At 34.7% G+C, this 26,016-nt stretch overlaps 1 protein-coding gene across 2 annotated transcripts in view; it reads left to right on the top strand.

The window, feature by feature from the left end:
- Nucleotides 1-15,962, top strand: part of atf7a (activating transcription factor 7a) — a 35,587-nt gene extending 19,625 nt beyond the window's left edge. Inside the window, exons 3-12 of one of the 2 annotated variants that reach the window (XM_073823166.1) lie at nt 2,459-2,555; nt 3,946-4,076; nt 4,282-4,431; nt 6,398-6,555; nt 6,834-6,927; nt 8,155-8,274; nt 10,324-10,473; nt 10,631-10,819; nt 13,138-13,243; nt 13,317-15,962. In XM_073823166.1, the coding sequence (XP_073679267.1) occupies nt 2,459-2,555; nt 3,946-4,076; nt 4,282-4,431; nt 6,398-6,555; nt 6,834-6,927; nt 8,155-8,274; nt 10,324-10,473; nt 10,631-10,819; nt 13,138-13,243; nt 13,317-13,552 (1,431 nt within the window). In that variant the 3' untranslated portion in view covers nt 13,553-15,962. Of the gene's footprint in view, nt 1-2,458; nt 2,556-3,945; nt 4,077-4,281; nt 4,447-6,397; nt 6,556-6,833; nt 6,928-8,154; nt 8,275-10,323; nt 10,474-10,630; nt 10,820-13,137; nt 13,244-13,316 lie in introns of both variants that reach the window. The other variant, XM_073823165.1, reaches the window with a different exon arrangement.
- The last annotated feature ends 10,054 nt before the right edge of the window (nt 15,963-26,016 follow it).

Below are 26,016 nucleotides of genomic sequence, written 5' to 3'. Positions count from 1 at the left end.
AGCCCTGAGTCAAAAACTATTCCTGTGAATCAAACACATGCAATTCAGTGCCCTCAGTGTAGTCTGATTCCCAAATGAATGACTCTTATAAGCCAGTTATTTTTTATGAATCAAACATAAAGCACACTTTCAAAAAACAGAATGATTCACAGAGTCAATCATTCAGGAATCAGACAACTTTGAATCCTCTGCATGTCTTTGATTCACTAAAAGGAACTGACTCACTTTTGCGCCAGTTCTTTTTAGTGAGTCAAACACAAGCAGAACATTCAAAGTAGTCTGATTCCGGAATGATTGACTCTTTTGAGACAGTTCTTTTTAGTGAATCAAACACATGCAGCAGATTAAAAGTAGTTTGATTCTCAAATGAATGACTCTTATAAGCCAGTTGCTTTTAGTAAATCAAACACAAGCAGAACATTCAAAGTAGTCTGATTCCGGAATGATTGACTCTTTTGAGACAGTTCCATTTAGTGAATCAAACACTTGCAGAACATTCAAAGTTGCCTGATTTCTGACATTGATTCTTTTGAATTGTTTCTTTTTAGTGAATCAAACACATACAGAACATTCAAAGTAGTCTGATTCCGGAATGATTGACTCTTTTGGGACAGTTCTTTTTAGTGAATCAAACACATGCAGCATATTAAAAGTAGTTTGATTCTCAAATGAATGACTCTTATAAGCCAGTTGCTTTTAGTAAATTAAACACATGCAGCACATCCAAAGTAGTCTGATTCCTGAATGATTGACTCTTATAAGCCAGTTCCATTTAGTGAATCAAACACTTGCAGAACATTCAAAGTTGCCTGATTTCTGACATTGATTCTTTTGAGTTGTTTCTTTTTAGTGAATCAAACACATGCAGAACATTCAAAGTAGTCTGGTTTCTGACATTGATTCTTTTGAGTTGTTTCTTTTGAGTGAATCAAACACATGTAGAACATTCAAAGGTGTTTGATTCCCAAATGATTAACTCTCCCGACTCTCTTTTGAGCCATTTCTTTTTAGTGAATCAAACACATGCAGAACATTTAAAGTCGTCTGATTCCTGAATTATTGAGGCTTATGAGCCAGCTCCTTTTAGTGAATCAAACACATGCAGAACATTCAAAGTAGTCTGATTTCTGAACAATTGACTCTTTTGAGAAAGTTCCTTTCAGCGAATCAAACACATGAAGCACATTCAAAGTAGTCTGGTTCCCAAAAGATTAAGTCTTTTTTTGAGCCAGTTTCTTTTAGTGACTCATGCAGAAGATTCAAAGTAGTCTGAAAGTTGTCTGATTCGTGAACGAATGACTCTTATGAGCTGTTGTTGTTGTTTTGCTCATTCAAAGCAGTCTGATTACTGAACAAATGACTCTTATGATCTTTTTTTAATAAAAAATGAACAGTTCACGTCTTACTGTGTAATCTTGCACTTCAGTTTTTCATATGATATTATGACTATTATTCATTTAACATGTAGTTAAAACAGACAATATGATAATGCTGCTGAAAAGTCAATAGAAAGACTGTGTAAACACCCTTTTCAATAATTTGTTATAGTTATATAGCAAAATTATCTCATAATTTGGTAATGGAGTTGCTTTAGTTTTTTTCAAGATTTTTTTTGTTGTGAAAGTTGTGAAAGATAGTTCCGTTAAGGAACTGAAATCATAAAAATGAATCAAAAAATATATATGTCAGATCATAGGGACTTTTTATGCATCATATTCCAACAAAAGCATGTTTAACACTGGTTTCTTAAATATCCATGATTCACTGGCTGTGCATCTGCAGCGTACAGTTTTACCACCTTAACAGCTGCTTTGTTTCAAAGGTAAATATAAAAGCACGTTGGAGAATGCATGATTGCCTGTCATAAATGTTAATTGAATACATCTGTGTAGTTTGCTCAGCCCATGAGTTGTGTCTTGCATACATAACATCATGGCTCGGGCACTGGGTCAAAGTGCTAAACCACCGGTCTCCACTTTAGCACTAGCTCTTTTGTCGTCTGCACAATGTATTTTGTATTGGCACGAAAGTTGGTGGAACATTTTTTCATTGTGTGACAAATGTGGAAGTTCAATACTTACTGTGTAATGCTGTAGCTGCACTTCTGAACGGAAGCACAAAGAAACGTAAGCGTTGTAAGCCTTGAGGCTGTGTGAGGGCACAAAGGTCAGCTGTGAAACAGAAAGCCGCCTCTACTGTACGTCTTTGAACACTGACACTGTATAGTTACATCCTATACCTCAGAGACTTGGAGTAGAGCACGGGTTTGGTGAAAAACGATCATTATGAAGTCGTCTCTGGCCTACATTATCTGTTTCGAAAAGACAAATCTTGTCAATGCCACTCCCTCGTCTTCCTTTGGAAATGTATCTTTGCCCTGAGGTCTTGAAATTCTTCTTTCTCTTCTTCTAGTCAGATTTGTCTCGTAATCCATCTGTTCGTCTGTGTCGCTTTGTAGAGGTTTACTAATGAGGACCACCTGGCTGTCCATAAACACAAACATGAAATGACGTTGAAGTTCGGACCTGCCAGAACTGACTCAGTCATCATTGCAGGTACTTTGCACGCAGAGAATATGATACAGTATGAATGCAGAGTTGTCAAAATTGTTTTATAACATATTATTATATACACGTCAGTATACAGTTGAAGTCAAAAGTTTACATGCTCATGGCAGAATGTGCATAATGTTAATTATTTTACCAAAATAAAATGGATCATCCAAAATGCATGTTTTTTTTTATTTAGTACTGACCTGAATAAGATATTTTACATAAAAGATGTTTATGTGTAGTCCACACTTACACTTGATTCTTAATACTGTGTTGTTACCTGAATGATCCACAGCTGTTTTTTTGTTTAGTGATAGTTGTTTATGAGTCCCTTGTTTGCCCTGAACAGTTAGACTGCCTGCTGTTTTTCAGAAAAATCCTTCAGGTCTTAGAAAGTCTGAGAAAGTGTGTATTTGAACCCTTTCCAACAATGACTGTAGGATTTTGAGATCCATCTTATTTACACTGAGGGACTCTTATGCAACTATTACAGAAGGTTCAAATGCTCACTAATGCTTTCAGAGGATCTTAATGCATTGTGTTTCCTTCTGGAGCATCAGTGAGCGTTTGAACCTTCTGTAATAGTTGCATAAGAGTCCCTCAGTTGTCCTCAGTGTGAAAAGATGGATCTCAAAATCACACCGTCATAGTTGGAAAGGGTTTAAATACACAAAAAATGCTGAAAAACCAAAGAATTTGTGGGACCTGAAAGACTTTTCTTTTCTCATGGACAACTATCACTAAACAAAAAAGGCCAGTTTTTCTAAATAATCGATTTTTAATATTTAGAATTTACATTTAAATTTTTTGTATATAAAACATATAAAGTGTTTTAGGTTTAAATATATGTTTGTGTGTTTTAATTATGTAATTAAATTATGCAATATTGATTTATATATTATATAATTAAGTTATATAACAATTTTATGCATTTTTATATTTATAAACTAAATACTCTAGTTATTATTAATTCGTCTTTGGTAGGTGCTTGTTCCTACCATCCATTCCCGTATTTCTGTAAATGTTTTTTGTCACTTCTTTTGTGGTTAATGGTAACCTGGAATGCTTGTTTTAATGCCATTGACAAAACAAATGGTAGAGTTTTAACAATGTAATTCGATATGATTACTTTATAGCTGTGGAGTGAAGCTAAGTCCCCTTAAGCTTATAATTTTAAGGGAGAAAATTCACAACGTGCTGTTTTTTTTGTCACATTAAACCCTTGGGAAAAAAACACAAATGTAATAACAGCCTTGAACTCTCCCAGATTTATCATGTTAAATCGCAAGCAGATTTAGTTTGCACTGCTACGTACAGGCAGTTTATATTGTCCTTGAGGCCGTCTTGCATAAGGAAACAATGAGATCTCTCTGTTTCTCGCTCTCTACTCCAGACCAGACGCCGACTCCCACTCGTTTCCTGAAAAACTGTGAAGAGGTGGGCCTGTTCAATGAGCTGGCCAGCTCGTTCGAGCAGGAGTTCCCCAAGGCCCAGGAAGATGAGGACAAGAGGGCCAAGAACCCGGTGAGCTATGGGACTGGGTGGAGGGATTCAGTCATACAGTCAGACGTGCTCCAAACATGAAGAGCTCGGGCTGCCTGCTGCCAAAAACTTAAGATTTATGGACTGCAGAGTTCCCTATCAGTTCTCATGTGTAACTCCGTCTCGTCTCGCTCTCTCCTTCTCTGTCTGTCACATTCGTAATTTGTCTTTCTTTTTTTCCATGTAGTTGCCTGCTCCTAATTCAGGAGCACTTGACATGAGTTTGCAGACGCCTTCAGACATTAAAGTGAAAGAGGAGGACCCCGTGGAGGTGGACTCTTCTCCGCCTGCCAGCCCTGACTCCATCTCCAGCATGTCGGATAGCAGCAAAGAACCTGTAAGCATAGGAAAGGTACATGCTTTATGCAAACCAGACTGCTAAAGCAAATCCAAAAGCACAAATACAAGTCCAAAACTCATTTAAAGTCTGATTTAAACCTAAAATGTTAGGATTTTGAACTATGTAAAATGAATATTTAAGATTTAAAGGTGCACTGAAGTGCTTTGAAACACGCAGCTTTTGTCTATGTGCTGACATAATTACAATTGAAACAGGAAGACATATCAAGCAGTCCCGCCCCCTTTTTTAAATAGCCAATAGCATTTAGTTTATATCACAGCTTGGGCCAGAGCTGTTGAGCCCAGTAAAGCCACATGTATGTACAGCCACAATCTCATACATATTGCTTTGAAATCAAGCATTCAATTGTGTCTAATGCTTTTTATGTGACACAGCATGAAACCAGATCTATTTGGCTTCAAAGGAAAGCACATTTGCATTGTCTGAATCATTCCCTATCCACCATATAGTGCACTACATGCCATTCACCATACAGAAAATCCTAATTCAGCTGCAGCTTCAGCGTCTATTTATAATGTAGGGGGTGGGACGCTTCAGATTCTAGAGAGCATTTGATTGGACAGAAGGTTGCATGAGAAGCTGAAGTGCAGGGTGATGTCATCAAAATCATTGATCCATGTTGTTGGAAGTTAGAGACTGTAACTTTTGAATGCTTATATCTTGTAAATGCAAATTTTGTTGTTGTTTTAGAGCACACTAGCTTATGGCTAACATGTTCAGTTTGAAAAACGAAAAAACTATTTTGATTTCATGTGGACTTTAAGATTCTGACATTGATGTGCATTTTGTAGAGAGTCAGATGTTCTTTTATTGAAGTACAAGATACTTTTTAGATCATTTTCAAATTATGGAGAACATGCTAATCTTGTAAAGTTCATGCAGCTTGAGTTCTGCAAAAGGATGACAAATCAAATACTAAGACGTTATGAAATTACATTGAACTTTACATTTAACTTTTCACTTGTATTAATGTCATTTTAATGATTTATTTCATTTAATAATGAATTGAAAATCATTTTAACTATTTATTGAATTATCCAAATAATTTATTTAATTAATTAAAATACAATAAAATAATAAAAGTGAGAAAATGCTCAATTTAAAGGGATAGTTCACCTAAAAATTAAAATTCTGTCAAAAATTACTCATGAATTAGCCTCATGACATTCCAAACCTGTAAGACCTTCATTCATCTTCACAAAACAAATTAAGATATATTTGATGAAATCCAAGAGCTTTCTGACCCTGCATAGACAGCAACACAACTACCATGTTTAAGGCCCAGAAAAGTAGTGAGGACACTGATAAAATAGATCAAATAAAAGAAGCTATGAGAATACTTTTTGTGCACAAAGAAAACGAGAGTAACTTTATTCAACGTTGTGTTACTCTCGTAAACATGCGACTAGCACAGAAGAGAAGAAATTGTTGAATAAAGTGATTATTTTTGTTTTCTTTACACACAAAAAATATTCTCGTAGCTTCATAAAATTACGGTTGAACCACTGATGTCACATGGACTATTTTAATGATATTCTTACTACCTTGCTGGGTCTTGAACAGGGTCGTGTCAGTTGTTGTCTATGCAGGATCAGAAAGCTCTTGACATGAAAGTGAGTATTTAACAACAGATTTTTATTTTTGGGTGAACTAACCCTTTAAGCATTAATACTTATGGTCTGAGACTTTTTGTGGAATGCTTAGAATATAAAATATATAAAATAGTGCGCAGCAATGTAAGCTAGCACACATTTGGCATTCACGTGGCCACTGTAGAGACCATAATTGTACATTTCACTAAACTATGTAATTAGCAGTAACTGAACTAGATGTGTTGCCTCACTAAACAAACAGTTGTGACTGGATGACATTTCTTTTGGAAGCGGACAGTGTTGCTTTTTCAATTATTTTGTGCTTAGCTGGCTGATTATCTTTCTTACAGGATTCTCCTCCAAAGCCTGCCGTCAGTTCGGCTCCCACCCCTGCCATAGTGCGTCCTGGCTCCCTCCCACTGCACCTGGGTTATGACGGCCTGCATCCCACCATGCCCTCCCCTACCTCCGTCATCACACACACCCCGCCATCCAACCGCACACTGGGGTAAGAGTAAAACCACGGCCTGTCAGTGAGGAGCCGTTGCTTTGGACCGTCAACTTATTGTCTGTGACTCATTTCTGTATGACTCACTGTGCTGCTATAAGTTGATTTTTGTAGTAATTCTTAGAAAACTGTGGGCAGCTGGCTCATTTATGCTGTACTTGATGTTCCACGGATGTTTGGTCAGATAGTGGACAGGAAGAGAGCAAAACTTAAGTCTGTGTAATGCTTTTTGCTGTCGCTGCTTGTGCAAACTGGGCTTTTCTCTACTTCTGTTTTAGATCTCCCACAGTGCCATACCCAATGATGATGCTTCCCAATGGTCAAACAGTTCCTGTGCTTCCAGGTCCTATGCAGATGCCCTCTGTAATATCTGTAAGTGTGAAGTGTGTTTCTAAATATGGAATATAAATGTATGGAGTATAAAGAGATGGCCCATTTAGAGGAAAAAGAATAGGAGAGTTTGTGACACTTGCCTTTTTGTTTACTGTAAAACTGATTTTCAAAGGTCTCTAAAACTATTAAAAATATTAATAAAAATGGGGAAAAAAATAGAAATAAAAATTAATATATATTAATATATATAAATATTGGCTTGAAATGAAATAAAATAGATTTTAGTTAAAGTAGTAAAGATTTCCTGAAATTCAAATCAAAATTAGTTTTTTTTTTATTTTAATAAAAAAAAAAAAATAGAATATATATAAATAAATAAATAAATCAAACAGAACTAAAAAAATGACAGAGCACATAACAAATTTACTTGAAAATGTAATTGAAAACTGAAGATTTCAAAATAAATGCAAAATATCTTAATAACTAATAAATGATACTAAAATATCTTACAAAAAGTTTTCAGTAACCAAAAAATTGCTGTTTATGGTATCTTTTTAAAAAATAAATTAGATTTTTAAATTTACATTTATACATTGTAGAAATAAATTATCACTAAGTATTTTGAATAAATACTAATATTTTCCAGACAATATTTAAAGAAATTATTTTGACTTTAGTACAGTAACAGTATTATTAATTATTTATTTTTTAAACAAACTTTTGTCTTTTTATGACATAGTATATATTTTTTCTCACATCTTAAACCAATCTTAAAATATATAGCTTCTTTAACATTTGAGAAAGGTATTTTAGTCAAAATAAAGCTAAATAGAATATAATACTGATTTTGTGTTTCAGGGTCTTAAAATATATAGCTGCATTTATAATTTGAGAAAGAGGTTCTTTGCATCATTTTTAGAAGTCTATAAAAATACTTATTAGCATAATTTGAGTTAAAGAAGCAGACTTTGTACTTGTACTTTAGCTGTACTTACCTATTACTTAGAAAGAAACTAGGTTCTCGTGACTAACCAAGCAGGGACTTTGCTGTGATTTAGTTTGCAAAATTGGCAAAGTGTTCATATTTTTCCAATGTTAAAGTATCATACAAGCCCTTTGTTTCAGCACAACGCCACTTATAGCTAAAAACTGACCCACTTCTCTTTTAATATGGTATTCCTGTGAGCTGTTATTTTCCGATCTTTGGAGTCATTCATAATTTGCCATTTGCTCATAATCTGTTTTGCATTTTGCTCTGTGGTGTAGCTGGCGAGGCCCCTGTGTATGGTGCCCAACATTCCAGGAATACCCGGCCCTCCACTAGGGGGCAGCAGCAGCGGCTCGTCTTCACCCTCTGGATATATCTCCCACAATGAGGCAAAGATGGTGAGGGCAAATGTTTTCTTCCTAATCTAGCCTGTGGATCATTTTGCAAAATGCTGGGATGCATAGCTTTCTCTTAGAGTTTGCATGTTGAAAGTCTTTATCCAGCACATCACATGGGCGATAGTTTTCACAACAAACAAACACAGGCTGTTCGAACAAAGCAGCTCTGTCATTAACGGTCTGTATTTCAAATGCACTTGTACAGGGATATGCAGAAAATACATAATAGACTAGTTAGTATAATTTGGCTAATTGTGAGTTTATAACTGGCAATTCTGACTTTATTTTTCACAATTGTTAGTTTATAGCTGGCAATTCTGACTTTATAACTCACAATTGCGAGTTTATATCTTACAATTCTGACTTTATTTCTCACAATTGCATGTTTATATCTCACAATTCTGACTTTTCTGACTTTATCGCAGTTGCAAGTTTATATCTCACAATTATGATTTTTTTTCAGAATTGTGAGTTTATATCTTATCTCACAATTGCAGTTTAAATCTTATAATTCTGACTTTATTTCTCAAAATTGCGAGTTTAAATCCTAAAATTCTGACTTTATTTCTCACAATTGCATGTTTATATCTCACAATTCTGACTTTTTTTTCTCACAATTGTAAGTTTATAGCTGGCAATTCTGACTTTATTTCTCACAATTGTGAGTTTATATCTTACAATTCTGACTTTTCTGACTTTATTGCAATTGCAAGTTTATATCTCACAATTCTGACTTTTTTCTCAGAATTGCGAGTTTATATCTTTCAATTCTGACTTTATAACTCGAAGTTGCAAGTTTATATCTCACAATTATGAATTTTTTTTTCAGAATTGTGAGTTTATGTCTTATCTCACAATTGCAGTTTAAATCTTATAATTCTGACTTTATTTCTCAAAATTGCGAGTTTATATCTCACAATTCTGACTTTTTTTCTCACAATTGTAAGTTTATAGCTGGCAATTCTGACATTATTTCTCACAATTGCATGTTTATATCTTACAATTCTGACTTTTTTTCTCACAATTGCATGTTTATATCTCACAATTCTGACTTTTTTCTCACAATTGTAAGTTTATAGCTGGCAATTCTGACTTTTTTTCTCACAATTGTAAGTTTATAGCTGGCAATTCTGACTTTATTTCTCACAATTGCATGTTTATATCTCACAATTCTGACTTTTTTTCTCACAATTGTAAGTTTATAGCTGGCAATTCTGACTTTATTTCTCATAATTGCATGTTTACATCTCACAATTCTGACTTTTCTGACTTTATCGCAATTGCAAGTTTATATCTCACAATTCTGACTTTTTTCTCAGAATTGCGAGTTTATATCTTTCAATTCTGACTTTATAACTCGAAGATCTCACAATTATGATTTTTTTTTCAGAATTGTGAGTTTATATCTTATCTCACAATTGCAGTTTAAATCTTATAATTCTGACTTTATTTCTCATAATTGTGAGATTATATCTTTCATTTCTGACATTATTTTTTACAGTTGTGGGTTTATATTTCACAATTCTGACTACTGACTTTATTTATCGCAATTGTGAGTTTATATCTCACAATTCTGACCTTTTTTCCCCGAATTGCAAGTTTATATCTTGCAATTCTTAGTTTATAACTCGGAATTGCGAGTTTAAATCTCACAATTCTGACTTTTCTTAAATCAGTGGTGGAAACGGGCTTCTGTAGTTTTCTTTATTATTAATAAATCGCGCTACACTTCTGGTTCCCTAAGAGATGTTTCCCAAAGATTTCAAAACAAACTAACAACAAACAAAAAAAAACTGAGAAAAAATCTAAATGACCATCCTGGCCCAGTGAAAAAAAATGCAGAAGTTCACACGTTTATTTCCTTTCTGTCACATGATTTCTCTCCTCCGTGCTTGACGAGTTACGGTTCAGTTTTATGAAATGTCTTCTCTCACCATTCCACATGAAAGAGAAATAAAATTGAATGTTGCGGCTCTGACAGCTGCCTTATAATTAGACAGAATGCCATCTCGTGCCACATTACCATGGTGTGTTTGTTGTTATTTTCAGAGGTTGAAGGCAGCATTATCTCAGCAGATGCCTTCAGCTCAGGGTTGTCTCGGTGTGGCGATGGGATCCAGTGCGATGATCCCTCAAAGGGTGGAGCAAAGCCAGCTGCTGGTCCAGCATCCAGACGCTCCATCCCCTGCTCAACCACAGGTATGGCCTTTCTTCACCCTCAATTTGTCGAGCGTAAACATTATATGTACAACAGATGCCTGAACAGATGCCTTGACGTTTGTCAGGGAGCAGTCTGTCACTTTGCTGTGGCATTATGTAGTAAACATCTCTGTTTACTCTGCCCTGCTGTGTTCAGGTGTCACCCGCTCAGCCCACCGGAGGTCGCAGGCGGAGGACGGCTGATGACGATCCTGATGAGAGGAGGCAGCGCTTCCTGGAGCGGAACCGGGCGGCAGCTTCTCGTTGCAGACAGAAACGCAAGATATGGGTCAACTCTCTGGAGAAGAAGGCTGAAGAGCTCACCTCCATCAACGTCTCGTTGTCGGTTAGTGTGTGCGAAAGATTTTCGGACTTTTTTTTTTTATCTAACATGTGAATGATATCCACCTTTTTCTTCCCATAAGAGCAGGCATGGCCATTTGTAAATTGAATGAATCTGACTTCGGTCTCATCCGTGTCCAGTTTTTTTTAGCTGTACAAAACAGCTCGTTTTGCTGCTTGATATTGCAAATTGGTGTGTCTTACCATATAATTTTTCACGTTGCACGTTGTGATTCTTCTCGTTATTTCCCTGTAGTGGATAATGAACCGGAAGTCTCACCCATAGGCTTACTTCCGCATTGAAGAAAAAGGTGGATATTGCTTATAGCAACTTGAGAAATGTGTGGTGATTCCTTAATATATTTTGATTTTGATTTTTTTTACATTTCTGTATGCAATGCATGGAAAACCCAGATTTTATGCAACCAGAGCATACTGTGTGGGATTCTGTATCCCATGATGCAATGCATTTGTCTGTAACTTTTATTTAAACAGTCAAGTCTGCACCAAAAACAATATCAACTGTGATGTTTTATTATCTCTTTAAGTGGCAAACATTAAGGCAGGTTTTGTTTTCACAAAATTGCACAAAATTTTTTGCAAATATTGCTTATTTTTCAATTTATTTACTTTATTTATTTATTAATTTGTAATTTATTTACAATTTATTTATTTTGTATCAAAAATTTATGAATTGTATAGAGATGTAACGATATCAAAATCTCATGATATGATAATATCGCAACGTGGAGTCCACGATATGATATTTATTGCAATATAAAAAAAAAAAAAGACAAGTGAAGAATTAGGAAAAAAAATTATTTTTGTACATTTTAAAGTTAAATTATTTTATCTAATGCACTTTGAGAGTTCAAAATAAAAGCTCTAACCCATGATCTTAATTAAGAATACATAAGTCAGAAAAAAAGTAAGTGAATTCACTTGTACCTGAACTTTAAAGGGGACTCAATCCTCTTTTTATTTGTGATATACTGTCTCAGTCTAAATTACATTCACACTGGTGTTTTAGGAAGCCAAACAAAGTAGAATATGTGACCCTGGACCACAAAACTAGTCTTAAGCAGCATGGGTATATTTGTAGCAAATGCCAAAAATCATTAGGATTTTAAATAAAGATCATGTTCAAGTTATTTTGAAAATTTCCTACCAAAAATATATCAAAATGTAATTTTTAATTAATAAAATGCATAGCTAAGAACTTCATTTGGACAACCTAAAGGTGATTTTCTCAGTATTTTTTATTTTTTTGTACCCTCAGATTCCAGATTTTCAAATAGTTGTATATCGACCAAATATTGTCCTATCCTAACAAACCATACATCAATTGAAAGCGTATTTAGTCAGCTTTCAGATTTATAGGGCCACAGCAATTTCATAGTAATGTTATTCCTATGACAGTAATAGCCATATATTGTAAAACAATCGCACTGTAAAAATAAATGAAAATGGATATTACATGGGTATATTATTTTTGCTTTACACTACAGTAGGGAAATTACAATATAATACTTTCCTAATTTCTACGCTTAAAAGAGATATTTTGAATTCGGACTGTAGTAACGTTACCTATTTAAACCACTAGCTGTCAGCAATTCTTTCTGCACTTTTAAGCTTTTATTTGATGGAAACTGCAGTAAAGCTTTTATTTTGACAGAAAACTACAGCTTCAGTAAAAAAAAACAGGCTTACAAAAACTCGTCTCCCTACAAATCTAGTAAAACTCATGATAAACTCACAGCACATAAATAAATAAGTTAATCGCATCCACTGTGAACTGAGCCGTTCTGAGGAACGGAAAACACCGGATCACGAGCTGATAGCCTGAACGAAGTGCACGCTTCGCTTTGAAACCCACAACGAAAACAGACTTGATAAAGGGATTAAGCCATATTGTGCTTTCCGTTTTAGTTCGTTTGACAGATACTGTGCCAAAGCACAATGGCCCAAAACATAACTTTAAAGACCTTTTATGTTAGAATAAGAAGTTTAAATATCTTTTTAAAAATAACAGTTTTTGCCCGGAAGACCTATCGCTTCATATCATCATGTGACCACGATAATATTGTGACAGTTTTGCTATCACGTTACCAAGATATTGATAATATCGTTACATCTCTAGTAATTTATATATGTATGTATTCATTTGTTTTTACCATTACTGTTTTTTTAAATTAGTTTTGTTTCGTTCATTGATGGATTGGCATTTTACTTAAATTAGATACAAATGTGTTTGCTGTCAACTAGTTTGTCTACGTGTGATGTTTACACTTTAATTTTTTCCTGTATTTGTATGTGTACAAGAACGAGGTGTCCCATCTACGAAACGAAGTTGCTCATCTGAAGCAGTTGCTGTTAGCCCATAAAGACTGTCCCGTCACCAACCTCCAGAAGAAAGCCGCCTACTTGGGTGAGTGGCGCTCAAGTTGAGATATTACACTTGCTTCTGCAGGATCTAAGCTTCATTTATTTACATCTCTCAGGAGAGGAGCACATGAAAGAGACGTCAGAGCCCACGGGCTCCCCGGCACCAGTCATTCAGCACAGCTCTCTGGCCCCCAGCCCTTCGTCTGGAGTAGGGCCCAACGGCCTGAACTCCCGCGCCGCGGCCGAGGCGGTGGCCATGTCGGTGCTGGCAGGGATGGGCAGCCAGCGCGGGGAGAGCGGCGGGCCGTCGCACGTCATCATGGCCACACAGTCCCACCCATCCAGCAGATGATGAGAGCAGGTAACAGTCTGCCAGGGACTCTCCGCATCCCGGGAGAGGGGCAGATCTGCGAGAGGAGAACGCACACTGTTCACGTTCTTCAGTCTGGTTCCCTCTCATGCCGTCACGCTCTGGCCTGGAGCTCAGCTGCATTCTGGGAATGAAACTGGGACTGTGTACACATATAGAGAGAGAGACAGAAGGAGATTGTCGTTCACTATGCCATAGACTACGGGGGCTGGACTCCAAACCATGCTCTCATTTGCATCCTTTGTAACTCCTGCTCCTTCCTTCAACTTTCTCCTGCTCCTCCACTGGCTGTAGGACTGCAAAGCACTTCCTGTCATTAAATGTATCCCCACAGACACACGCTGCAATAAAGACATCGTTCGAACCGTGCACACTCGGTGGATGTGTATGTCACACAGGCAGGCTGCGTCTCAAAGTTAAGAAGATGCAATACTTTATATATTCTTATATATATAAATATGTATTAGTACGTGTGTGTGTTTGAGAGAAACATGATGCTTTAATGTTCCGTAGGATCTTCTACCTTGCTCTTTTAGAGCAGGTTTTTTAGTTTTCAGGTGGCCATCCCCCCCTCATCTGACCCTTGCTCATCTTACCTCATTTTTAACCTGTTATATACGTTTATAATCGACGTGTGCATGTGTGCTTCTCGTGTGGGTGTACAGTGATGTACAGTGGAAAATAGCAGTTTGTGAAGGACTGATACACTAAGACTGCCTTGTTAGCATGCAAACTTTTTGCTCTATATAAACTGTATTGTATTGGCACATTGCGTTCAGTTTGGGCCTTGGAACCTCATAGTTGTCGTTTGTTTGGTCCTATCGTTGTTTTCTCTCGTACGACAAACTCAGAAACCTCAAACAGCTTACTGTCCGAGGTCGTTATGGATGATTTATTTTAATCAGGATCTTTGCGCCCGATCCAACGTCTTGAGAAATCGATGTATTGACTGTTTTAAATTAGGCCATTTCCAATTTCCTTTCCCTGTGATTACAATGTTTAAAATGCAGCCTTAGATTGAGTTAAGTAAGATAAGTATGAGTTATTAAACTCCTAAAAAAGACTTTTTTTGCCCTTTTTATTAGTTATCTAACTTTTATAATTTATGAGATAAACCCTGCTGCTGTGTTCTTTATGGAATCCCATTTCTGCTACATAAGAGAGAAAAAACATGCTTTGGTAAATCATTATTATGTAAAAAGTATTACAGAAAGATTTTAGATGCTAAGTCGTTATGAGATAATACATCAAAAGTACAACATACTACGTACATTATGAAATACATAATTATGAGTTTTAAAAGTAGAAAATAGAGCATAAAATTCATATTCCATCCATACAAATTACAATTCTGAAATTAAAAATACATTGGTGGATCTAAAATTTAAAACTGAGGGGAAAAAAAATCATAATTATTAATTAATGTCATAAAAAAAATCATAAGATGAACATAAAAATTAACAAAAAAGATTTTTTTAAGTAATATTTTTGACAGAAATCAGAACTTCTGAAAAGTCGAAAATAAGAAAAACATTTCCCCATAATTTTGACTTTTTTTCTGAATGATATAGTAACTTAATATTTCCAGATTTTGACTGTCATAATTATGACATTTACAATTTCAACTTGTAACAATCTCTCATGATAGCATCTCATAATAAAGATTCATGAGATAAAATATCATACTAAGAATGACATAAATGTTTGACGTACATAATTCTAAGATTAAAAAGTCATAATCATGCCATACAAATTTAAATAATGAAATAAAAAGTACAGAAGTGGAACTTGAACATTTGAAATTGAAAACAAAATTGAGGCGAAAAAAAATCCCCTCATAATTATGACTTAGAATGTCATAAAAAGTTCTAAGATAAAAATAAAAATTGACCAAAATATTTCAAAATTGATAAAAAAAGTCATAATTATGACAAATCAGAACTTATGAAAATTAAAAAATAAATGTCATAATTAAAAATAAATAAATAAAATTGATAAAGTCATATTTAAGTTAAAATTCAAGAAAAAAAGTCATAATTATGAGGGTTTGTTTTTCCATAGTTTTGACATTTCTCTCAGAATGATAACTTAGTATGTCATGATTTTGACTGTCATAATTATAACAATTATTTACAATTTTAACTTGCCATAATCTCTCATGATAGCATCTCCTAATAAAGATTTTAACATCAAAAATATGACATACTAAGTATGATATAATTATATTTATAAAACGGTTAGTTCATTCCTCAATTCTGATTGGTCAGCAGCTGTGTTTTATTCACGATACAGCACGGCTACAACCGCTTCACTCAACGTTCTGTGTATCATTGAACCTCCTTAGCAACCACCCTTAGCAACGTAAACAAAGCTTTAGCAGTTAGGGACTACTTTTTACAGCGGAAGGCAGTTAATGATTTTACTTCATGAAAACGTACAACCTAATATATATAAATTAATATATATTTTTGATATTAATATTTTTATTGTGTGGTAACCATTTTATAAAAGCAATAAGGTACTTGAGGCAGTGCTGTATCGTGAATAAATCACGGCTGAAGGGGTTGCAGGCACTCCGCTTCGTGTCGTGCCTAACAACGCCCTACAGCTGTGATTTATTCACGATACAGCACGGCCTCTCGTACCTTATTGCTTAAATATATAATTATTAGATTAAAAAGTAGAAATCAAGCCGTAAAAACTAAAAAATTATGGGGGAAAAAAAATCATAAATATGACTATGCCTGTCATACAAATTCATAAGATAAAAGTAAAAATTGAACAAAATGTTTGAAATTGATAAAACGTCATAATATGAAAAATCGAAACTTATGAAAAGTCAAAAATAAGAAGTAAAAATCATGAGTTTTTCCCCCATAATTTTGACTTTTCTCTTATATGGATAACTTATGTTGTGATATTAACTTTCATAATTATGATAATTATTTACAATTTTGACTTGTCATAATCTCTCATGACAGCATCTCATAATAAAGACTTAAAAGATGAAACATCAAAAATATAACATACTAAGTATGACAAATATATGACATAATTAAACATGCATAATTATGAGATTAAAAAGTAGAAAATAGAGTATAAAACTCTTTGAATTATGAAATAAAAAGTACATAAGTGAAATGTGACCAAAAAATTCGAAACTGAGAAAAACCCCTCATAATTATGACTTAGTATGTCATAAAATTCATAAGATAAAAGTAAAAAATTGACAAACATTTGAAATTGATAAAAATAAATCATAAATATAACACAAATCGAACTTATGAAAAATCAAGAGTTTTTCCTCCATTATTTTGACTTTTCTCTCATAATGTCAACAAATTATAAAAAGGTCATATATATGACAGAAATCGACCAAAAAGTTGATAAAGTCAAAAAATAAATGTTTTTTCCCCATAATTTTGACTTTTCCCTCATAATGATAACTCAGTATGTCATGGTTTTGACTTATAATTATGACAATCATTTACAATTTCGACTTGTCATAACCTCGCATAATAAAGACTAATCTCATTGTCTTAGTAAGTCTTCAAGTCTCCATATAATATTTATGTCACAAATATGATTTACCAAAGCATGATTTCTTTTTTTCTTCTTTATGTGGCAGAAATTGGCTTCCACAGTTCTCCGCTCAATTTACAGAACAGCCTAGTGCCTCTGTATGCTCCCGTTCAGTCGCTTTCACAATTTACCTGACTGTTAAAGTTGATATCACAATGCTTCATAACACTATTTGTTTCTCTAGTCGCTTATCCACACATTAACAACACACACAATCCCTTACAAACAATGAGAAAAGACGAGAATTCTGCCTTACCAATCACACGAGTGCCTCTTTTTAGCATAACCTCACTCCTAGCGTATTCAGAGATGTTAAAAGCTTTATCTGTACCATCAGACCTGGGGTAATAAATCATCAGTAATGCCTTTAATACTTTTCAAACAGCCAGAGTGCACTGCCCTTAATTTGAAACATATTCTATACTGCCACCTGGATGTAATAGAGTGCTATTACATGCAACTCGAAAAGCTGCAGGGAACAAAGAGTGTCCTACTGTTGTTTGAATGCTTTTATCTGTACTAAGATGTTTATCCAAACACATGGCAATATCAGACACTTTAAAAAATATATTAAGGCAGCATATAAACAAGGGACTAAGATGTACTGTTGTTGCTCGATGTTTGTAACTTGAACTTTCTGTCTAACTTTTCTTTCGTTATTCGCAGCGTGTAATGCTGCATTAACACAATGTCAGTCCAAACTGTATATAGGCCTGTCGGAATGCACTAAAAGACATTTTGGATTCATTTTTTTCGTTCTTTTTTAAATAGCATATCAAGGTTACCACTTAACCGATATCTCACAAATGACTCCTGGTTTAAGTGCTGACCCTGGCTTTTCTGTCATTCTATTATCTGCTGGCACTGTAGTCATTCAGCCAAACCCATATAAAAGATTGTTGATCTGAAATGAGCAGAATGGAGAATTTTTAGCTTCACTGGCACTTTTTCTGAAATTTCGTCGTGTTTTTTTTTTTTTTTTTTTCATTGTACGCTGCCAGGACTATAGAAATTACTTGTTATAATAAATCTTTTTGTGTGTGTGTGTGTGTGTGTGTGTGTGTGTGTGTGTGTGTGTGTGTGTGTGTGTGTGTGTGTGTGTGTGTGTGTGTGTGTGTGTGTGTGTGTGTGTTGTAAGACAGAAAAGTACATTCTTTTTTGTAGACTTTTTTTTCTCATTCTATTTTTGTTCTTCTAACACATTGTACTCAAATATTTGTAGGTATTTTTATTTGTATAGATTCATAATGTCTGATTCCCCCCCGATAATCACTTTAAAGTTGTACCAGATTTCTGATGGACTTAATGATCCGTAATTCCAACATAATGCACAATTAATTTATTATGGAGTTAGTTCATGCAAGTCAAATTGAATGCAGTTTCATTGAGATAGACTGAACAAAATACAACAAGAAGTCATTTAGAATAGGATTATCACATAGGCTAAAGAAAAAAAGAGGATATTGTGGGAAAAGGAGTTGTTTGTGTGTATGTCTTTTATGGGAAATAACCTCACTCCAAGTTGGACTGATAGTTTTTGGAATTGTCCTTATAATGTACATATGTGTACCATATATATTTACTATTTTTCATGCATGTTGAAGTGAAATACTTTGAACACAGTGCTGCAGTTTTGATTAAACAAAAAAACAAAGCAAATGTTTCTAGTCTTATTTAGGCTGCGGAAAACGCTGTACATACTTAAAATGTTTTATGTAATTCTAATATAAGTGGTCATTGTTTAATTCTTGTATAAACTAAACTAAACCCCCAAAATCCTTTTTGAATCCTCTTTTATATTAAAGAGGACATCCAGGTGTTTTTTTTTTTTTTAGTTTTTTTTTTTGTGATCAAATGTATCAAATGCTTGTAAGTGTGACTTATGTGTTAATGGTAATATATATTATTTAAAAACGTTATGAAAAAAATATTTATTATACCCACCAAACATTATAATGGTCTTATATTATAAAATATACATTAAGATATACATATGATTTAAATATCAGTAATATAAAAGTAGCAGTAATAATATACATGCGCTGCCGCTCAAAAGTTTGGGATCAGTAATATTTTTTATGCTTTTTAAAGGAGACTTTTCTGCTCTTTAAGGCTGTTTATTTGATTAAAAATACAGGAAAAAATGTAACATTGTGAAATGTTAATGCAATTTCAAATAGTGGTTTTCTATTTTAATATACTTTAAAATAGAATTTATTCCTGTGAAGCAAAGCTGATTTTTCAGCATCATTACTCCAGTCTTATCACATGATCCTTTTAGAAATCATTCTAATATGTTGATTTGTCTGTGTTCTAAACAGTTGTGCTGCTTAATATTGTTTTTGAAACCTGTTATACTTTTTTCAGGATTCTTTTATGAATAAAAAGTTTAAAAGAACAGCATTTATTCAAAATAGAAATTCAGCTTTGCATCTGTTATTTTGAATTGCAATAATATTTCATAATATTACCTTTTTCCATATTTTTGATCAAATAAATGGAACTTTGATGAACATAAGAAACTTTTTTATAAAAACATTAAACATCTTACTGATCCCAAACTTTTGAGCAGCAGTGTATATAATGTTAATAGGTATTAAAATAAATAATAGATGTATTAACTTGATGTATTAACAAGTAATGTTTGTAATAATAGTCCTATTTTATAAAATATACATAACTATGTTTTGAATATCAATAATATAAAATCACATACATTTATAGCAATAATATACATATATAAGGATAATATTTAATTTATAACAATATTTATAAAAATAAAGACACACACACACACACACACACACACACACACACACACACACACACACACAATATAATATAAATTTAGATGTAATAAGTTATGTTTCTTATGCATTGTATATTATATTGAAAACGGCAGGGATACATCTGTGGCCGGAAACTAACAATGAAATTACATTTTCTACCTATTAAACTGTGTTACTACCCCAACCCTAAACTTACCCCTTACAATAATGCAGGGCTCTCAAGTTTTGGAAAAAGTTTGGAGTGAGATTTTATCTGTTAGGGGAGGAGCCACTCAAATATTTGCAGCAGCGGCCCCTCGGCCCCACGCAATTCTCTCCAGTTTTCAACTATCTGTTGTTCATAATTAACCTGCACAAAATAAAAAAATATAACAACTGATAGATTTGATAAGTCAAATTCATGTATCAAAAGTAAAAAAAGAAATTTGGCCCCAAACGAGCAAACTAAACAGCAGTGCTCAATGCACATACTGTAAACACACAGGAGGATTGCAGAACTTGCTCATAGCATGTATGTCAATCTGTGTGTGTGTTTGTGAAAGAGAGAGGGTACATATTTCAGCTTACTAATGTCATTTTGTATTTCAAGTGTTTATTGCACACTTTGATGCCTTGATGACAGTGGTAGGGGCTTGAACTTAGCTAGAGTAATTAGTTACATGTAACTGAATTATGTAATTTAATTATAAATGGCATTTAACTAATCTGTTACAGTTACTGAGAAATAACAGATATAGTTAAATTACAGTTACTTTTAAAAATGTTTACAATTACAAAGTGGGTTACATGTAAATATTTTGATTGATTTATTTCCCAAATCGCATTGACTGCTTTAAAATAAGAGACACCAATGTTTCAGGAGTTAAACAGAGATGCTAAAGATTTTGTGGTGGCTGTGCTTTAAAATTAAATTATTATAATCTTAATTCAAGTGATGAAGGATTTTGTAAAATTGACAGTAATTAGTGTTGAGTGCTACTGTAAGGTAAACCTGCCTGCTTAAAAAGTTTTTAAAAGGATTAACAGTTGAAAACATTCCTTAGAAATTTAGTAATCAAATGTAATGTTACACTACCTCTAAAGCAATTGAAATAGTTGCTCTACTTTTAAATTACATTTTAAATAGGGAAATTTAATCTGTAGCCTATTACAGTCTATTTCCAAAATAACCTTCCCAACAATGTTGATGCATTTCGTGTTTTGAAATATATAAAACAATTTATTTTATTTGGATGAATTTGTCTGTCTTTTTTAGCAGATTTACCAATTATCTTGTCTTTTCCTTAATTTCAGGCCCACAATTAGTTAAAGCTGTTGAAGAACTAATAATTTTGCACAAATTTGGCTGTAATCCCCAACATAAATTCTCACTATCTTTGATCACAGGCAAGTGATTTTGTCTAGGAATCGTAAAATGGAAAAAATAAATAAGTAAAAATAAATATGAAAAACCCTGCTGCATTTATTTAGTTTCTAGTAAATACAAATGGCAACGTCCGCTCCGAGACCGCAACGCGACCACCTCCTCAACTGTACTAAACGCTTCCACTGCGAGAGAAAGCCGCAGCCCCGCAACGATTCCTCCGCTGGCCTTGTCCCGTGTGTGCGCGTCTACGTTGCCTAGTGACGAACGTGATTTTAGCGGGATCACGTAATATACCAGAAAACAGCAAATTCTAATTTTTTGGCTGGTAGGTGCCATTTAACTCTCAAGACAGCTATGAGCTTGGCAGATTACTTCTCTCTGCAAAGCCTGCACCTCGTCCATTTACACCATATAGCGGGACAAGTTATCCCTTACTTTTCAGCGTGAGAAATACAAGGTGTGGCGTGAGAGCGTGTGAACCGGTTGAAATGCGTGAGTCTCACGGTGAATGCGTGAGACTTGAGAGCCCTGATAATGGAACAGTAATTATTGTTGTACAGTGTGACAAAAATGACACTATATTGATGTGCGCATGCCCAGTAGCCGCACCTGTATACCATCTAGTCCTAACCCAAAAATAGCCCAATTGCATTTCGGAGGGGGTCCCCTGGTAAAAAAAAATTGCGTTCCGGGGGTAAAATACAGGTTATAATTCGCATTCCATGAGCTAAACATCACGTAATTACGGTCGCTTCAACCCGCGGACATGAAAATTAACATGCGGCAACAGTATTAAAGGAATAGTTCATCCAAAAATTTAAACTCTGTCATTAATTACTCACCCTCATACTGTGAACCCTCATAAAGCTCTTGGATTTCATCAAAAATATCTGAATTTATGCTCCTTTGACGAACGAAGCTCTTACGGTTTTGGAACGGTGAATAATTAATGACAAAATGTTTATTTTGGGTGAATTATCGCTTTAAAACCAAGGACTTGGCAACACACAGCCTAGTTCCGTGACGTCATAATGACAAGTGTTCTAAAGATTCGCGCCAGCTGAATTCTTTTTGGAGCGCAGTCATTGTGTCTGTAACTGCAGGATGGAAAGGTAAGCTCAATACCGACGGTCGAGTGAAGTTTCTTCGTGAAGCTTCATTCGGCGAGTCTGTGCTTAGGACTTCGCGGGTTGCGTACGCTAAACGCAATTCCCGCGAAGGACTTGACGTGTCTGCTGCTTCGGTTGTGCCGCGAAGCAGCATCCGTTTACCGGCACGGACTGGCACCCGGTTTACTCGTGCACACCCTGGGGTGAGGCGCTAGCGCACGCTTAGACAAGGGTGTAAAGGGGGTCGCACACCGAACGCGCAGCGCAGCGCCGCGTCGCGTCGCGCCACGTCTTTAAAATTCGAACACATAGTTTTCTATGAGCATACGCACACCGGCGGCGCCATTCGGCGTCTGTCCGCGGCGCCCAGCTACGACTCAGGAAGCTGTTCAAATTTCTGCCGCGCCACAGAGCGCCATCTGCATAGTTTTATATTAAATAACATCATATTTGTCTCAAATCGTCCTATTAGATTAAAAAAACAAGATACCACTGCTGCAAAATACTACTTACATTAGGTTTACAGCTTGAAAAAAATGTAAACCTATATAATTAATTCATATTTTATTTTCTCGAGACATTTTTACATAGGCTACGCAAAATCTAAAGTCCTATGTAACATTTGCCTGTCATTATTATATTCACTGTCTTTGACTGCCATCTATTGGATTTACAAGGTCACAACCGTCATTCAGGTCATTTAAATAACGGTGTAGCGGAGCGCGATGGACGACGAAAAACTGATCAAGGAAGTAGGGCAATAGAAATAGCCAGAATTATTTGCAACAAATCATAGATTCAACATAAGGAATTCATCAGCTTGGAGGAAGATTACCGATGTCATCGGTTTTTCAGGTAAGAATGTTCAATTTTGTTTACGTACGATCTGAGGTAAAATGTATAGTGAGCAACTGTATGTAATTGTACAGTACAATCATAAAATAATGTACAGTACAGGCATTGTCATTTCATGTCCTTAAAAATATCAATACTGTTGACCACAAAATGACAATTATTTTATTTTAAATACAAACCCTCATGTTGAATTTAGACTCCAATAAACTGCCTCAACAACAATACGATTATAATTGAAGTTTACAAAGAAATAAGTATACCTTACACAACAAAATAGCATGTAGTTTTTTATTGAGCAAACAAATCATATTACTAGCTACAGCATAAGGAATGTTGAAATTGCTTGTAATAATACAAAATGCTACTAATTGATGAATGGGAATCTAGCCTAAAAATGAGCTGGCGCGTATAGAATGTGCGCGTCCGGTGTGCGATACCTCCAGCTGTCCTCGACGTGACGCGACGCGACGCTGCGCTTCTCGTTCGGTGTGCGACCCCCTTAAGGCTGGCGCTGAGAACCCCCAGGCAAACACGTGAAGCCGGCCCCCTCCCTAACATATAAAATTGGGTGGGGGGAGGGAGCATTTCGTTTTCGTAGGGGGCCACAATTTTTATAATATGAGAAACAGACATTTACTAAAACAATAACAACCCATATTATAACTGAAATAGACCAAGTTCTATATTAAAGCGGATCACCAACAACACAAGATAGTTCAACCTAGAACTATTTCATTAAATTAACTATACAAAAAACATTTGCATTATGCCGACACACGCACTTCACTCCCCTGATTGTGTACACCTGTCTTGTGATCATGACACTTGTCTCACCCACACCTGTTCACAATTATATGGACTATAAAGTTGCGCACTTCCCACTCCTCATTCTGGCTGCATTGTCTTCTGTACCGTCTGTCTCTGTGTTCCTGGATCCTGTATCCTGTATCCTGTATCCTGGTTTTCAAGTTCTGTTTATTTTATGTTATATTCAAGTTGTGTTGTGCCGTGTTGGCCTTTTATTATGTTTTGTTTGTTTGGTTATAGTTAATTAAATATACACACCTGCACTTGGACCCAGACCTCATCTCTCAGCCTCTTCAACATGACAATAATAATGTAATAATAATACATGCGTTCAGGCAGTTTGGGGTGACTTGCCTGGAACGCTACTGAGTCGTGATTTGAAGTCGTGATTTACGAGCTTAAAAACCTGCCTGGAACGCAGCATTAGAAGGTGACAGTAAGAGCACCCTCAGTTGAAACTGTAATAATATGGCAAGTGTAGTTGTGTTCGCACTCTTGCAGAGCCTCAAAGGTTTCTATTTACAATGTACTTTTGCAGCATTGAGCACTGTAGCCAGTAACAGGCATCTGTTTATTTTTTGAAGGCAATGGCCAGTCAGAAGCATTCAAGTTAGAATCCACTCACTGCTCAAAAGGAAGTTTTTTTTCTTTTTGTCCAATACGCGCTGGCGAATCTATTCATTATAATAAAGCATATTCAATGTAAATAAGAGATGTGTGATGACAAAATGGCTGCTTTCATGAGTAGTCACATAAACGCAGTTGATGTAAGCGCTGTGTATATGGTAATCCGTTGTAACCAGTTGTAACATTTAACTGCACTAGTATCTATTTTCTTAATTTTTTAGATACTAGTATCTTTTCCATTAACTTTACTAGTACTTATTCATTGGCTACTAGTACTTATGTAATGACTAGTCCGAATGGCCACAGTACAATTCAGTTAAAAATTGTACTAGTAGGCTAAGATAAAAAATCATTCTTGTAACATTTTGAGTAAGTAGTAGTAGTATTTAATAAATGTGCACTTTTTTTTTTAATTTAACCTTTATTTAACCAGAAAGAGCTCTCTGAGATTAAAAATCTCTTTTACAGGAGTGTCCTGGCCAAAATGTGCAGCAGTACAATCAACAACATCACAGATAAACATCACACAAACAGACTAAAAACACTTAAAAACAGTTGCATATTGTTAGATCAACTTCCATTTGCCGGATAACTGATTTAAAATGATCTAGAGTCAGCAAATTTTCTAATTTTAATTTTGATTGGAGGAGATTCCAATCAAACGGCGCTGCATACATGAAAGACTTCTTACCTTACCTTACACTAGTATCTATTGAATAAATATTAGTAGCTATTAAATAAGTACTAGTATGTAACAAATAAGTACTAATATCTTTTTATTAGGTTAGTACCTGATGAATACATACTAGTATCTAATAAATAATTACTAGTATCTAATGAATAAATACTAGTATGTAATAAATAAAAAATATATAGAATACATAGAGTCAAAACTGAACAGTTGATATCTCAGTGACCCCTAAGTCAATGGCAAAAAATTACATTTGTTTCTAGTAACAGTACTGGTAACTATTTAAATAAATACTAGTATCAAATAAGTACTAGGATCTTATAATTTAAAGTACCTATCAGTATGTAAAGAGTAAGTACTAGTATCTATTAATAGGTTCGGTACCTAATGAATAAGTAACTACTAGTAACTATTAAATAAGAACTAGTATCAAATTAATAAATACTAGTATGTAAAAGTACTAAGAGTATAATAAATAGGCACAGGTCTAATGATTATGTACTAGTTTATAATTATAGGTACTAGTATCTAAAAAATAAGTAATGAATACTAGTACATGAAAATGATGTTTCCCAAAAGGCATAATTTTTCCAATTTAAAGATCAAGGTAAATTTAATGT

The sequence above is a fragment of the Garra rufa genome, chromosome 18, assembly GCF_049309525.1.
Source record: "Garra rufa chromosome 18, GarRuf1.0, whole genome shotgun sequence".
Lineage (NCBI taxonomy): Eukaryota > Metazoa > Chordata > Actinopteri > Cypriniformes > Cyprinidae > Garra > Garra rufa.
Note: the sequence above shows the minus strand (reverse complement) of the source record. Positions and strands in the feature narration are given on the sequence as shown.